This window comes from Gymnoscopelus microlampas (assembly GCF_963454915.1).
Source record: "Gymnoscopelus microlampas genome assembly, chromosome: 7".
In the NCBI taxonomy this organism is placed as follows: Eukaryota; Metazoa; Chordata; class Actinopteri; order Myctophiformes; family Myctophidae; genus Gymnoscopelus; species Gymnoscopelus microlampas.
The window spans coordinates 57,573,180-57,587,261 of NC_139944.1; the positions used below are offsets into that span (position 1 = coordinate 57,573,180).

The window sequence follows — 14,082 nt, forward strand, 5'->3', positions numbered from 1 at the left end:
AATTTCCAATACTTTTACTTCTACTCCACTACATCTCAGAGGCAAATATAGTACTTTTACTCCACTACAATTACTTGAAAACTTTAGGTACTAGTTACTTTTCAGATATAAATTGTTACATTATAAAACATACATTAACCACTTTAGCCCTATTTTAAACCTAGGCTATTTGAAAATAGCAGATCTACAAGCTCACAACGCGTCGCATCGCGACACGTTGTGAGCTTGTAGATCGGCTATTTTCAAATATTTAGTACTTTTACTTTTGGTACTTTGAGTACATTTGGATGCCAATACTTTTGTACTTTTACTCAAGTAAATTTTTAATTCTGGACTTTTACTTGTAACAGAGTATTTTTATATTGCAGTATTGGTACTTTTACTCAAGTAAAGAATTTGAGTACTTTTTCCACCACTGATGAAGTGTTGATGAACCATACTTGGTCTGGCCCCTCGCCCAGGACCACTTTCCCAGACAACACAGCTTCCAGGTTCATTGGGGCACTCAAACCTCTCCACCAACGTTTAGGTGATGATTCATTGGAGAGGTGACTTTGCATGGCAAGGACGTCACCCCCTGAGTCTTTCGACCTGCATACCATTTAGGCCTCATTTTATAGTATTATTATTTTATTTTTTTGTAATTTTCTGTATGAAAATAAGAGATCTACAAGCTCACAAGATTTGTGAGCTTGGAGGTTTCTACATTTCCTCTACTTTTAATATTGTTTTTCCGAAGCCTTTGAAACACTACTGGACTATGTCATCCTTCTGCAGAAGGTCCTGGCAGCACCACAGGGTTTCCCTTTACATTCCACTGCCGTGTGAGAAAGTACAGAGTGTCTCCTTCTTCATTCAGTAGGCCATCTTTAATCATCTCATCAAATGTCGGGTCACATCCAAACTTCAATGTTGAGATAGTACCTGGAAGTGTGAGATAAGCCTTCACCTCCTGGCCCCATGGATCCGTATGCCTGTAGCATGCCTGCTTCGGCCAGATCTTCGATGCGGGTCGCCTGAGAACATGAGGCAGATCTATTGGTGGCGTCTTCCAGGTGAGCTGAGTGAGCCACAAAGACAAATTTGACTTGGAACGAGCTGTACATCCATCAGAAATTGTCTTCGTAGTTACTTCCTCAGCAACGGCCTTCCCTGGTTCGATTTGCCACCAGTGGTCTTCGATTTCAAACTTCAAATTCTTCAGCTGAGACATTTTGAATAGCGGAAGGAAGTTCATTTATTAATTTTCCAGATATATACTGACTGCTTTTGGTCATGTCATAATGGTGAGGTCATGATGAGTCATCATATCCCAAATATGGAATCCTGGGTTAACCATGTCCAAATATGGAATGGAAGTATGCAATATTTTAACACATTGTCACGGTCTGCCTCTCCACAGACCGTGTCACCACTTCGGCCACTCCCACATTCCATTCCTGCTCTCAGTCCTAGTTAGCCTACACACCTGCCCCCCCCCCACTCCCTCGTCAGCCCATTACCAACCTGTGAACACTTGCCTAATCAACCTGCTGCCTATACAACTGGACTCCACACACACATTGTCAGTACAAACTTTGTCTTTCCTGTATTCTGCCTTGGAGAGTCGTGTCCATTGACTTGTGTTTCCATATGGTTTGCACTTCCTGTTTACTGCTTGTATTACTTCGTTTCGCTGTAAGCTTATTTACTGCCTTAATAAATCCGTGAATTGAAACGATTCTGCTTGTGGTTCTGCATTTTGGGTTCAGACAAATTGGTGGTGGAAAAAGTACTCATGTGTTTTACTTAAGATAAAGTATCAATACTGCACTGTAGAAATACTCTTGTTACGTAAAAGTCTGGAATTCAAATTGTACTTGAGTAAAAGTACAAAAGTATTGGTGTCAAAATGTACTTTAAGTACCAAAATTATTATGCAGAATGCTCCGTTTGACAAGTTTTTAAATGTATAAAATGTATACAAATCTTTTGAAAATAGCAGATCTAAGCTGATGCGACTCATTGTGAGCTTGTAGACCGGCTATTTTCAAATGACTGAAATGTATATAGGGCTGAAGTGGTTAATGTATGTTTTGTAATGATAATCAAAATCTACAAAATAACTACAGTATCTATCCCTGGCCACCACACCAGGTCTCTGCATCGCCGTTTCAGCTTCACAATGCCCAGGTGGCCACCATGGGCCACACACACACACAATGCCCAGGTGGCCCTTGTGTGCCATGGATAATACACGTGCACGCAGGGCACCAGGGATCACTGTGCACAGCCCCCGTGCCACACAGGTGTCGTTCCAGCAGGAGAGCTCCTGTCGCACACAGGAGAACGAGGCCAGCTCCCCCGAGACCACAGGAGGCCAGCCATCGTGGATGTAGGTGCAGAGCGTGGAAAGGATGGGGTCCTGTTCAGAGGCGTCCTTGAGCTCCTGCAGAGAGACAGTGGCCTGGAGGGGTGTGTGCAACATGTTAATAATGTCCTGTTCAATACAGTCAGTGCCGACATGTAGGGCTGGGGTGGGAACAGGGCAGGACAGCAGGTCAGCCACAACATTATCTCTGCCTGGTGTGAACTTCAACTCAAAATTGTACTGGCGGAGGCGGTGGAGACCACACCCAAGGCTCATCTTTACGCAGCAGCCGACGCAGGGGGGCTGTGGTGTCAGAGTACTGTGGGAGAAACTTTAAATGGTATCCAGCCATGCAGCGAGGCCACCTGGGCAGCTGAGATGGGTTCTGGGATGACCTGAATGGCGTCCACGTTGGACTGAAGTGGAGTTATGCCACCTGCAGACAGTCGGAACCCCACAAACTCAATTTCCAGAACAGAGAGGACACACTTTTCAGTATTGAGAGTCAGGGTGTGCTTGGCCAGGGCTGCAAACACCCTGTTGAGTCGTTCGTCATGAATGTCAGCCTTGGGCCCGTGCACTACAATATCGTCCAGGTATATGGCCACGCCTAGTATGCCAGCTAGCACAGAGACCATGACTTTCTGGAAGCAGCTAGGGGCGGAGCAGAGGCCGAACGGCATCCGGGTGTAGCGAAACACCCCGGCATGTGTTACAAAGGCTGGGAGGTTTCTGCTGCTGGGGTGAAGAGGCACCTGCAGGTACCCCTGTCTGAGGTCGAGCTTGGTAAACACTGTGGAGCCATAGAACTGAGCTGTGAGCTCCTCTGACGTGGGTAGGGGGTAATGGTCTGGGACCACCACCTTATTCACTGCACGCAGGGCCCCGACTTCTTCTTGGGCACCACCAGGTTCGAAACCCAGGGTGAAGCGTCCACTGGTTCGATGATTGTAGCAGCTGCTGCAGCTCAGCTGTGATCCCGTCATGTAGTAATAGTTATAATAATAATAAACTTTATTTTTATAGCACCTTTCATGACATGCAGCTCAAAGTGCTTTATAGAGCAATAATACAATTACAGTTACAAATAATTCAAGAAAAATAAGAAAAGTAGAAGCATAAAACACATTAAAATAATAGCAAAGGGCAGTGAATTATGTTTTTGCATCAAACGGTTACATTTTGTGCATTTGTGGCGCCCCCTATGGATAAAAGTGGAAATGCTTTTAGGGATTCGTTGAGTAAACTACCCTTGACATGTGATTCAAATTTGGGATTGACCGTTCGTGAGTTTTGGCCTTTTTTGTAAAAATCCCTCCCGCTAATTTTGGAAGTAATTTATGGAAGAACCATATGGACTATCAACATTCCGTTTGGAGGTGTTTATCGCATGGGTCCAGAGATCATGTGTACCGATTTTTGGGAAATTTGGACAAAATATGTGGGAGGAGGAGCTAAAAGTGTGTTTTGAAGAAAATTCAAAATGGCGGAAAATATATCCTGACGCAAATGGGCGTGGCCTATATGGGGAGTTGCGTCATGACCCAAGGAATCTAGGGAAAAAATATTTGTATTTTACGATCTACGGTTCAAAAGTTATAGGCCAAAACGTAAAGGGGGCTTTTATAGCACCACCATGAGGCCAACTGGTGTACTTTTTTTTGGATAATTCCAGACTAAATTATGAACCTCCCCTCCAAGTCTTGTAACACTAGCCCTTACAGTTTCTGAGGAAAAAAATACTTGAAATCGAGTTTTTTCATTTTCCCATTAAAGTGGATGGGGAAATGTAATGCACTAATAAATTAATATTAATTAAACTATGTAACCAATCTCTTAGCAAAATACACGCGCACGATTCCCGGTGAAGCCGCTCATTTTGACATATGGCAATTGGGATAATGAGTGTCCTAATCTCACACTAAATCAAACTCTGCAGCCGCACTGAGAACCCCGGACATTACCTTCAATAAAACCATATTTGATATACATAGGTATCACCTACATGTTACTGATTATAGGGAATGTTATATTATTGTAATCCGTTGTTCATTTCCTGAGCAATGGAATTATGTTGCAGTTAAAACTCTTGGGGTTGCAACATGGCAACCCTGTTTGCCATGTTGCCATGGAGACCTATGGAGCTTTATGATTGGGTAGTGGGAAAGGCCTCACGTGATTGGCTCAGACCCGGAATGTGCCAATATTATTTTGTACTTGTAAAAAGATTTTGTATTTGTAAACAAATTTTGTATTTGTAAAAAAAAGTATTTGTATTCGTAAAAATAATTTGTACTCGTAAAAAAAAGATTTGTAGTCGTAAAAAAAAGATTTTAAACTTTTTTGCTATATATATTTTTGGGTGTGTTTGTAACATGTGTTAAACATGTTGTAATTGTAGAATTATATTTACAATGAACATTGTGACCATGCAGACCAAAACTTTCAGATTGCAAAACTTTCTACAAGTTGCAAAACTTTATTTTTGGCACTCTGCCCTTGAGCCCATAGGTTACCCCCGTGAATGGAGTTTCAGCGAATGCTTTGCGGGGATCCGCGAATACTTCCCTCCGTCACATGGTGTGTAATGTTGGGTTGGAATATTCCTCTTCTCTGTAAACAAGCAAACAAATGCTAAATGTTTAAGGGAAAAGTTTAGATTTTTGAAAAACAAAAAATAAAGAACTAAATAAAATGTAGGCATATATCTACTCACTTCCTGTTATAGATGACTGACGTCACTTCCTGTTATAGATGACTGACGTCACTTCCTGTTATAGATGACTGACGTCACTTCCTGTTATAGATGACTGACGTCACTTTATGTTCCCCCCTGCTGCCAGTTTCCACCAAGCCCCCAGAACCCAGTGGTTGCATTGAAGCGCATTGGACATGCTGGCCATTCATAGGTACTGCAGCACTGCAGCTTAAATGGATGGGGCCACTGCACAATGTACGACCGAAAACGGTTTCGACCAATGGGCTCGACTCACGAGCTTGCGCACAAGCTTGCGCACGGGGCCGCGCACCTCTGTGACGTAAAACACCTCTGTGACGTAAAACACCTCTGTGACGTAAAACGTAGAACGTGTCACAGTGGCCCCAAATAGGCCCCGCCCATCACACTTTCCAACCCTGAAGTAGGGGTGAATTGGCTTCATGCGCTGGCTGGGCGAGCAACTCAATGCAAGTGGATGGGAGGGGATAACTCTATGTTTCCCACCTGAGGTCAATTCTCCCCTGCTGCCAGTTTCTAGCTACTGCCGGTTCCCCCTGCTGCAAGTTTATAGCTGCTGCCAGTTCCCGCACTCTACCAGTTCCCACCTGCTGCCAGTTCCCACCTGCTGCCAGTTCCCACCGGATGCCTGTTTCCACCTGATACCAGTTCCCAACTGATGTCATGACTGCCAGTTCCCACCTGATATCCTTTGGGAGTTCAGACTGATCCAGACGGTAACGAATAGCTGCCATCTTGCATAAGGTCTTCAGGCTAGGACTCAAGTCTAAGATGAACAGGTCTCTCTGAAAGAGGAAGACACGATCTCCCACCATGCAACAGCTCATACCATACCTCTTAGACGGGCCTTTCCCCTTAGGCTCCACCTTCTTCCAGGATAAGGTCTTTGTATTGAACTTCCATAGATCTTTGAAGGTCTCGTGGCCACCGAACACATACAGCTCTCCATTGTAGGCAAAGGCTGAATGCTTGCAGGCTTCTTCTGGAAGAAGCCGTGTAGAAGGGGTGATGCTCAGCCAGCAGTCGGTCTCTGTGTCATACACTCTGATGTTGTTGCAGTCCCGGATCCTCTGGGCCGTAGCCCCGATCTGTGTTCCCAAGCCCACCCGGCCCCCAAATACAAACATCTTTGTCCCGATGACGGTGGCAGAGTGATCGGATGAAGCAGGTCCTCTGGTGTTGATTAAAGACCAGACCAGCGTGGCCGTGTCCAACTTGAACAAGTCATTGTTGCATTCACCCGGCCATTTGTTGGCAAGGCGACCTCCATAGACGTACATGACCTTCCCCAAGACGCAGGCTGAGTGCGCGGACCTCGCCCCTGGAACAGTCCCAGAAACCTCCGTTTTCAACCATCTGTGGGCGTCGACGTTGAACGCATAGAGCTGGTTAGGTATGTTCCCCCAGATGTAGACAATGTCCTCTACCAGCACGGCCGAGTGGCCTGCGAGCATGTTGGGAACCTCAGGGGGGCGCTCTCCTCGTCTTGTTGTCACCGGGGGCAACTTCACCCAGTGCAAAGCCACCGTGTTTAAGATGTGCACACAGATCTGACGGGCTGATGTCCGGGTTGTATCTCCACCGGACCTTCCGAAGGAGTACAGCTTGTGTCCTACGGTGACCACAGCCTGATAGGTGTCATCTGGTCCCCTCAGATCCCCAGATCTCCAGGGATCAGGAGGTACCGCCCAGCAAAACATCTTCAATCTTCTGTTGTTATGGACTGCTATACTTTGATGTTCAGATGAACTGTAAAGTTACGCACCGCTATACTGTGATGTTCTGATGAACCGTAAAGTTATTTTATTAATTCGGACGCACAAACAGTCATGCAAAGTTTGGCCAATCACACAAAGCCGACAGTTGCGATGGCCAATCAAGTGAGCTACTGGTTCTCCATGTCGGGTCCAAGGACTGGACTGCCAGGGGGTCCACATGTAGGGGTCTGTAACATTCTGTCAGGGGGTCCAAATGGACCCTTAGGGGTCGGTAACATTCCGTTTATGTCAGAGTGTGTGTCTAACGTATTCCTTCGCATCAAGATCGCCTGCCACACAACCTTGTTGTTAATAGGGGGCGGTGTAGCCGCCCCCTATTAACTATAAGTGAGTTAGAACTAGAACTATAAGTGAGTTTTGGACACCGACCAAAAAATATATGTACCCCCTAACCCTGCCATTGTTAATGCAAATCGATACTTTTTCTAAGTCAGCCAATCACATTACAGCTAGTGTCATCACCACTAACTGTAATGTGATTGGCTGACTTTGCAAATTCAGGACTCTGATTGGCTAGCGAAGTACATGACACATGTGCAGCCCTATGAATAGTAGTATGGGCTTTAAAAAAAGTCATTTATCCTTTTTTTAAAGTGAGTCATGTTGTGATGACCACACACCGCCCACTTCACACTGGGTGTGATTTTTTTTAAGTGCATAGTCCTATTTATAAGGCTATGCACATCATGTGTTTCTAGCCAATCACAGTCCTGAATAGAGTCATGGTGGCCAATCACGGTGCAGGGTTAGGGGGGTACAATGGTGGCCAATCACAGCGCAGGGTTGGGGGGGGGGTGCAATGGGTCCAAATGTCCAAACCTCACATATAGGGGCGGTTGCACCGCCCAAAAATAATTGTGATAAATATTGTGCATAAGTGTCACCACGACGCTGGTTGCCAAGGAGACGAAAATGATGTTACTTGCTGTTTAAACTAATCTATCTGACCACATAAAGCAGTCACAGGAGCTCTTGTCCAGAGTGGAGATAGCGTGTGCCAGGGTTGGCCTCATGCTAAATGCAAAGAAAACCGAGGTCATGACCTATAACATCCCCCAAGAACATCTGCCCCTAACAACAACATAAGGTGCTAAAGGAGGTCAGTGACTTTAAATACCTGGGCGCATGGGTCAGCTCCACAGAAAAGGACCTTAAGGTGAGGAAAGCACTTGCCTGGAGAGCTCTTAATGGCATGACCAGTGTGTGGAAATCCAACCTCCCCCGACGCATCAAGATCAGTTTCTTCTCTGCGACTGTGGAGTCCGTTCTCCTCTACGGCTGTGGATGCTGGACACTAAAGCAAGCCCTTCAGAAGTCCCTGGACGGGTGCTAAACCAGAATGTTACGTGTGGTACTGAACATCAAACAGGACGAGCACATTACCAACAAGCGTCTGTACGGGGCACTACCAAGTGTATCAGAAAAGATAGCAGTCAGGAGGATGAGACTGGCCGGCCACTGCCAACGGCACTGAGAATTCCCGGTCAAAAAGCTGGTACTGTGGGAACCAACACACGGGCATGGATCAAGAGGACGTCCCACACCTTCCTACGTGGATGTACTATAAGGAAAGATGCTGGTGCAGAAAGCACAAAGGAGCTGGCCAGATGTATGGAGAACCCAGATGACTGGAGACTCTGATGGAGGGCTCGTCTGAGGACGACCTAGAGAGAATCTGGAAGCTATCTGGACAAATGATGGTCGCTGTCTGGCAGAAACCAGCTATCTACATTTTTCGACTTTGTGTTATTGAACACCCTTCTGTGTGTCTGTGTGTGGGTTTTACAGATACTAGTCCTTACCCGGTGAAGTGCGCAGGCAAAATAATTACTGGTCTACCTTAAGTAAGTCCACCTTAAGGCCAGGAGCTGGGGGGTGATGGCCAACACATGCAGGGGGGATAACAAGGTGATCCGTGTGGGTGCCTCGCTCCTCGGCCTCGGAGCCTGGAGGAGAAATGAGGAGAAAGCAGAGGTAAGGAGGCGCAGCCTAGAGGAGGAGGAGGTAAGGAGGCGGTTAATGATCCCAGCTGTGAGAACAGGAGGCGCTGCATTAGAGCCTTAATGGAGCGCTGAGAGGAAGCGTTCCGTTCCACAGGGAAAGTCATTATAACGTTGAAGACATCTATCCTACACAGACATTAGGACTATATGTGTTCACACTGGCATCTGATCTTAAGGCCTACAGTACATCCAGACTGGAATCAGATCTGTTTAATCGTCTTTATCTCCATATTTGAAAGTGTACAAAAAAGTCTATAAAATAAAACATTTTAACTAAATATACACACATATGACTATATAAGGTCATAACAGAGCTGATATTTAAAAAATGCAGTTCGCTGGGCTCATTTAAAACAGCCCTAAAAACTCATCTTTCTGGAGGTCATAAGAGGAGGTACCAGTTTCCCGGTAGACAGACGACACCGACCAAAAAATTTATGTACCCCCTAACCCTTCCATTGTTAATGCAAATCGATACCTTTTTCATATCAGCCAATCACATTACAGCTAGTGTCATCACCACTAACTGTAATGTGATTGGCTGACTTTGCAAATTCAGGACTGTGATTGGCTAGCGAAACACATGACACATGTGCAGCCCTATGAATAGCAGTATGGACTTAAAAAAAAAGTAATTTATCCTTTTTTAAAAGTGAGTCATGTTGTGATGACCACACACCGCCCACTTCACACTGGGTGTGATTTTTTTGTACATAGTGGTATTTTTTCTCTGTATTTTTATGTTGATATGTTGAACTGTTTGGTTGCTTCTATATATGTCTATGAAATTAATTCAAGGACCCCAACGGAAACAAGCCCGCAAGGACTTTTTTTGGTCGGACCTTTTAGACAAAAGTATTATAAATGTAACTGTGTTGTTTTACATTCTTTTGCCTAATAAAAATTTCAATCAATCAATCAAACATCACACCTAGCCGTTTGTAAATGAAAACTAATCGAATTATAAAAAATCAGCTGTGCTGATCAGACGGAGTCTCGGGAGAGTAAAGTTATCCGATCTACAGGTTCACTTTCTTTATTCTGTAAAATAAAAAAAATATCTAAATACAAAAAAAATCACTATTTTTAAAAACAGCATTTTCAAATAGTTCAAATAGCAGATCCACAAGCTCACAACGTGTCCATGTAGATCGGCTAGTTGAACTACACGCATGGAGGCCACACACACGCACACGCGCGCACGCATGCGTGTGTGCGCGTGTGCGTGTGTGCGTGAGTGTGTGTGTGTGTGCGTGCGCGTGTGTGTGTGTGATGGATGGGTCTCGCCTCACCATCAGTCAGAGGGAGAGAGAGGAGAATGCCTTCATCAATATTCATTTTTTTCTCATCTTTATTCATCCTCCTTCATTCATATTCATCGCTGTGGCTCCGCACAGCAAATTAGGCGAATGTGTGAATTTCTATAGATCATTATTTGTGATGTGTGAGGAGATCAGAGGAATGATGGGTCTGCACTTAACACACTGGAAGGACTTTGTACAGACAACCCATGTCAACATCTGGTCAGCTCTGTGACACAAAGGTGTGTGGTTCATGAGACAGGTTTAACTTCTTCTCTGTCCTTCTGCTGTCATTGTCCTTCTGCTGTCACTGTCCTTTCTGTCCTTCTGCTGTCACTGTCCTTTCTGTCCTTCTGCTGTCACTGTCCTTTCTGTCCTTCTGCTGTCACTGTCCTTTCTGTCCTTCTGCTGTCACTGTCCTTTCCAAATAAATTCATACAAATTACATACAATAAATTGCTTTCCCAAAAGGTTTGACTCCATATATCGTCTCAACAAACCATGTAGAAAGAAAATACTTTTTTCTACCAGACATATTGACAGACACCTACAGTATGTCTTAGGGGGAAAAATCCTGTCATTTAAAAAAGATAATAATTGAGTTACAAAATGTGAAGTTTATGTGAAGTTTATTGTATTTTACGCCCAGTTCAATTGTACAGTTCTCTGCCTTTTATGTGTTTTATTTTAATGTAATTTATTTGATGGTAAAGATGTCAGAGGCGTTTAAAGCACTGTGACCTCATCTGTGACCCGGTCAGGTTTGAGGCCTTTGCAGCTTATTGGTTATTGATTGAAGCCGTTCCACAGATCAATGATGGAACGTTACGTTAGATTAAATCTAATGAAACAGCTCAGTGGCAGTGGTGGAAAAGGTACTCACATTGTTTACTTAAAGGGTTAGTTCAGATTTTTTGAGTATTTTCTGTAGGAAATACTTACCATTAATGTAGTGGTTGCAAAGGTATTAATTGATTTCCCGAGTCCCGTGGTCAGAGTTATGGTCCGTTTCTGATAAATATGAAGTAGTTCCGGTATATTAGTAGATTTGGTGGGGGCCGCTCATTAAAAATAAATCAATTTAAAAAACTAACTTCATTTGTATTGTTGACCTATTTCTACCATATAGAGCAGGTTTCGTTCAATTTCGACCCCTCTGTCACATGGTACTAATGTTTGTGTCCAAAATCACTGCGCCGCGGCAGCCTACTCACACACAAAAAGTAGTACCATGTGACAGAGGGGTCGAAATTGAACGAAACCTATATGGTAGAAATAGGTCAACAATACAAATGACGCTAGTTTTTTAAATGCATTTATTTTTAATGAGCGGCCCCCTCCAAATCTACTAATCTACCGGACCTACATTCATATTTATCAGAAACGGACCATAACTCTGACCACGGGACTCGGCCAATCAATTAATACCTTTGCAACCACTACATTAATGGTAAGTATTTCCTACAGAAAATACTCAAAAAATCTGAACTAACCCTTTAAGTAAAAGTATCAATACTGCAATGTAGAAATACTCTAGTATAGTACCAAATGTATAAAATGCAAGAAAATCATTTGAAAATAGCAGATCTACAAGCTCACAATGCGTCGCATCGTTTTTTTCCTTGCGACCAAAAAAGTCCTTGCGGACTTGTTTCCGTTGAGTCAAACGGTGAGATTTTAGGACCTGATTTGAGTCTTTGTGCCACTGTTATAATAATAATAATAATACTATATAACTACTAATAAAACACTGTTATAATAATAATAATAATAATAATAATAATAATAATAATAATAATACTATATGACTACAATAAAAAAAATCACACCCAGTGTGAAGGGGGCGGTGTGGTCATCACAGTGGTCATCACAGTGATGGAAGCTCACTTTTAAAAAAAAATGTTTTTTTTAAGTGCATAGTCCTATTTATTGGTTATTAATTTCGTCATGTGTCTTGCTAGCCAATCACAGTGCTGAATAGAGTCAGCCAATCACAGTACAGCTAGGGGTCTACAAATGTAGGGGTGTACTAATGTATGAGCCAATCACAGTACAGCGAAAGATGTACTAATGAGGTGTCCCAACCCCACTTATAGGGGTGGCTACACCGCCCAAAAAACTGCACACACACACGGACGGACAGACGGAAGGACAGACAGACAGGGGGTAAAACATACTCTCTCGCCATGCCTTTCGGCCTGGCGGAGACAATACAAACAAATGTATGTCTCAGGTCTGGATAGCATCCTAGTGAACTATCCCACAGTGTGTGATCCCTTGTCTGTGATCAATCTATAGTGTAAAAACCACAACGATGATATATGTCAGCCCATTTCAAGAAAGACACTTGTGTGAAATGCTTAACGATCAGATGACTCCCCGACCACTTTAAAAGCCCTAATGCAACCCCATGTTATGTTATGTTAAGTAAACCATTTATCATAATATCTCTGTGCTGCCTGGAGGAAGGTGTTTCTGTTTGTTTGTTATTGGATTTTTCTCATTATATATTGGACTCTTAAGGGGAAAACAATCTATGAAATAGAAACAAAGAAGAAAAGAGAAGCATGTGTGATATATTCTGTTGTGACTCATACAGTCAGTCAGTTTATCACACGCTGTATTGTGTGAACATTAATGTTCCAGGATGTTTTTCTTTTGTTCTCTGTCCCCCGCCCCCCCCCACATCTCTACACCTGTCTGCTGCAATCAGCACAAAAGTCCTTTAATCAGGTCCAATTAGAGCTCTCTCTCTCTCTCTCTCTCTCTCTCTCTCTCTCTCTCTCTCTCTCTCTCTCTCTCTCTCTCTCTCTCTCTCTCTCTCTCTCTCTCTCTCTCTCTCTCTCTCTCTCTCTCTCTCTCTCTCTCTCTCTCTCTCTCTCTCTCTCTCTCAGAGAAGCAGCAGTACAGGTGAAGACAAGTGCAGTGGTGGCAAGTAACTAGGTACATTTACTTAAAGGACGACTTCACCCATTTTCTTCATATAATTGCTCCTCACTAATGCTCATGATAAATTGGTACCATTTTTGTCTACTCAGTCTGTGTCTCAGAGGAGGGCTGTGGACAGTTCAGGAACCCGTCTACCAGTGACATCATCGATGGGGAATCCAAGCTTATATAAACGGCAGGCTTTCTGCTCCTGGAAAGTTGCAATGCAGTAATAGAAGCTATTGTTCTCACGTTAATAAAATATCTAAATTTTTGTTTTTAAATCTTGTTGGAAAAAAAAAAAAACCTTCTGAACTGTCCACAGCCCTCCTCTGAGACACAGACTGAGTAGAACAAATTGTTGCATTTTATCATGAGCATTAGTGAGGACCAATTATATGAAGATAGGTTGAAAATGGGTGAAGTCGTCCTTTAAGTACTGAACCCGAAACGGGTCGTAGCACCGGGCACCCCGAAGGCTTAATCCGGCCCTGCACATGATGTGTACAGGACATAGTGCTGTGAGCAGAGTAAACCAACACTCTGTACCTGCTTGTCTTCCTGCAGCAATAAGTCATATTATGGTTGGAACAGAAGTGATAAATCATAAAGTGTGAACCAGCAGGAAGCTGACTGTCTGCATGGCTGCTTCCTCTCAGCTCATCACTGCAACCTGTACCATCTGTGTGTGAAATTAAAACACATTAGTATATTACAGTGATTCTGAAACTTTACCATTTAAAATACCTGCAGTTTGATATCGTTGCTGTCAGGTGGAAACCGTGTATGTCCAAAATCGTTCCTTTTTTTGTATTATCTTTTAAAACATTTAAAAATAGTGAAAGTAGCAGATCTACAGAGGCATTGTGTGCTTGTAGATATTCGGCTATTTTCACTATTTTGTGTGACACTCTTGTGTGATGAAGAACATGACATTATTCATTTATGAAAAGAACATAAACATTTGACACTTGGAGATACAAGG

The 14,082-nt window shown here is 43.5% G+C and overlaps 1 protein-coding gene across 1 annotated transcript; it reads right to left on the reverse strand.

Moving 5' to 3' along the window:
• Window positions 1-5,560: 5,560 nt before the first annotated feature.
• LOC311048682 (kelch domain-containing protein 3-like) lies at window positions 5,561-6,787 on the reverse strand (the record flags this gene model as incomplete). Its single annotated transcript, XM_084061944.1, has 2 exons — window positions 5,561-6,063; window positions 6,145-6,787. The coding sequence occupies 2 exons, from the start codon at window positions 6,785-6,787 to the stop codon at window positions 5,561-5,563; spliced, it is 1,146 nt and encodes a 381-aa protein (XP_083918070.1).
• Between the last annotated feature and the right edge of the window lie 7,295 nt (window positions 6,788-14,082).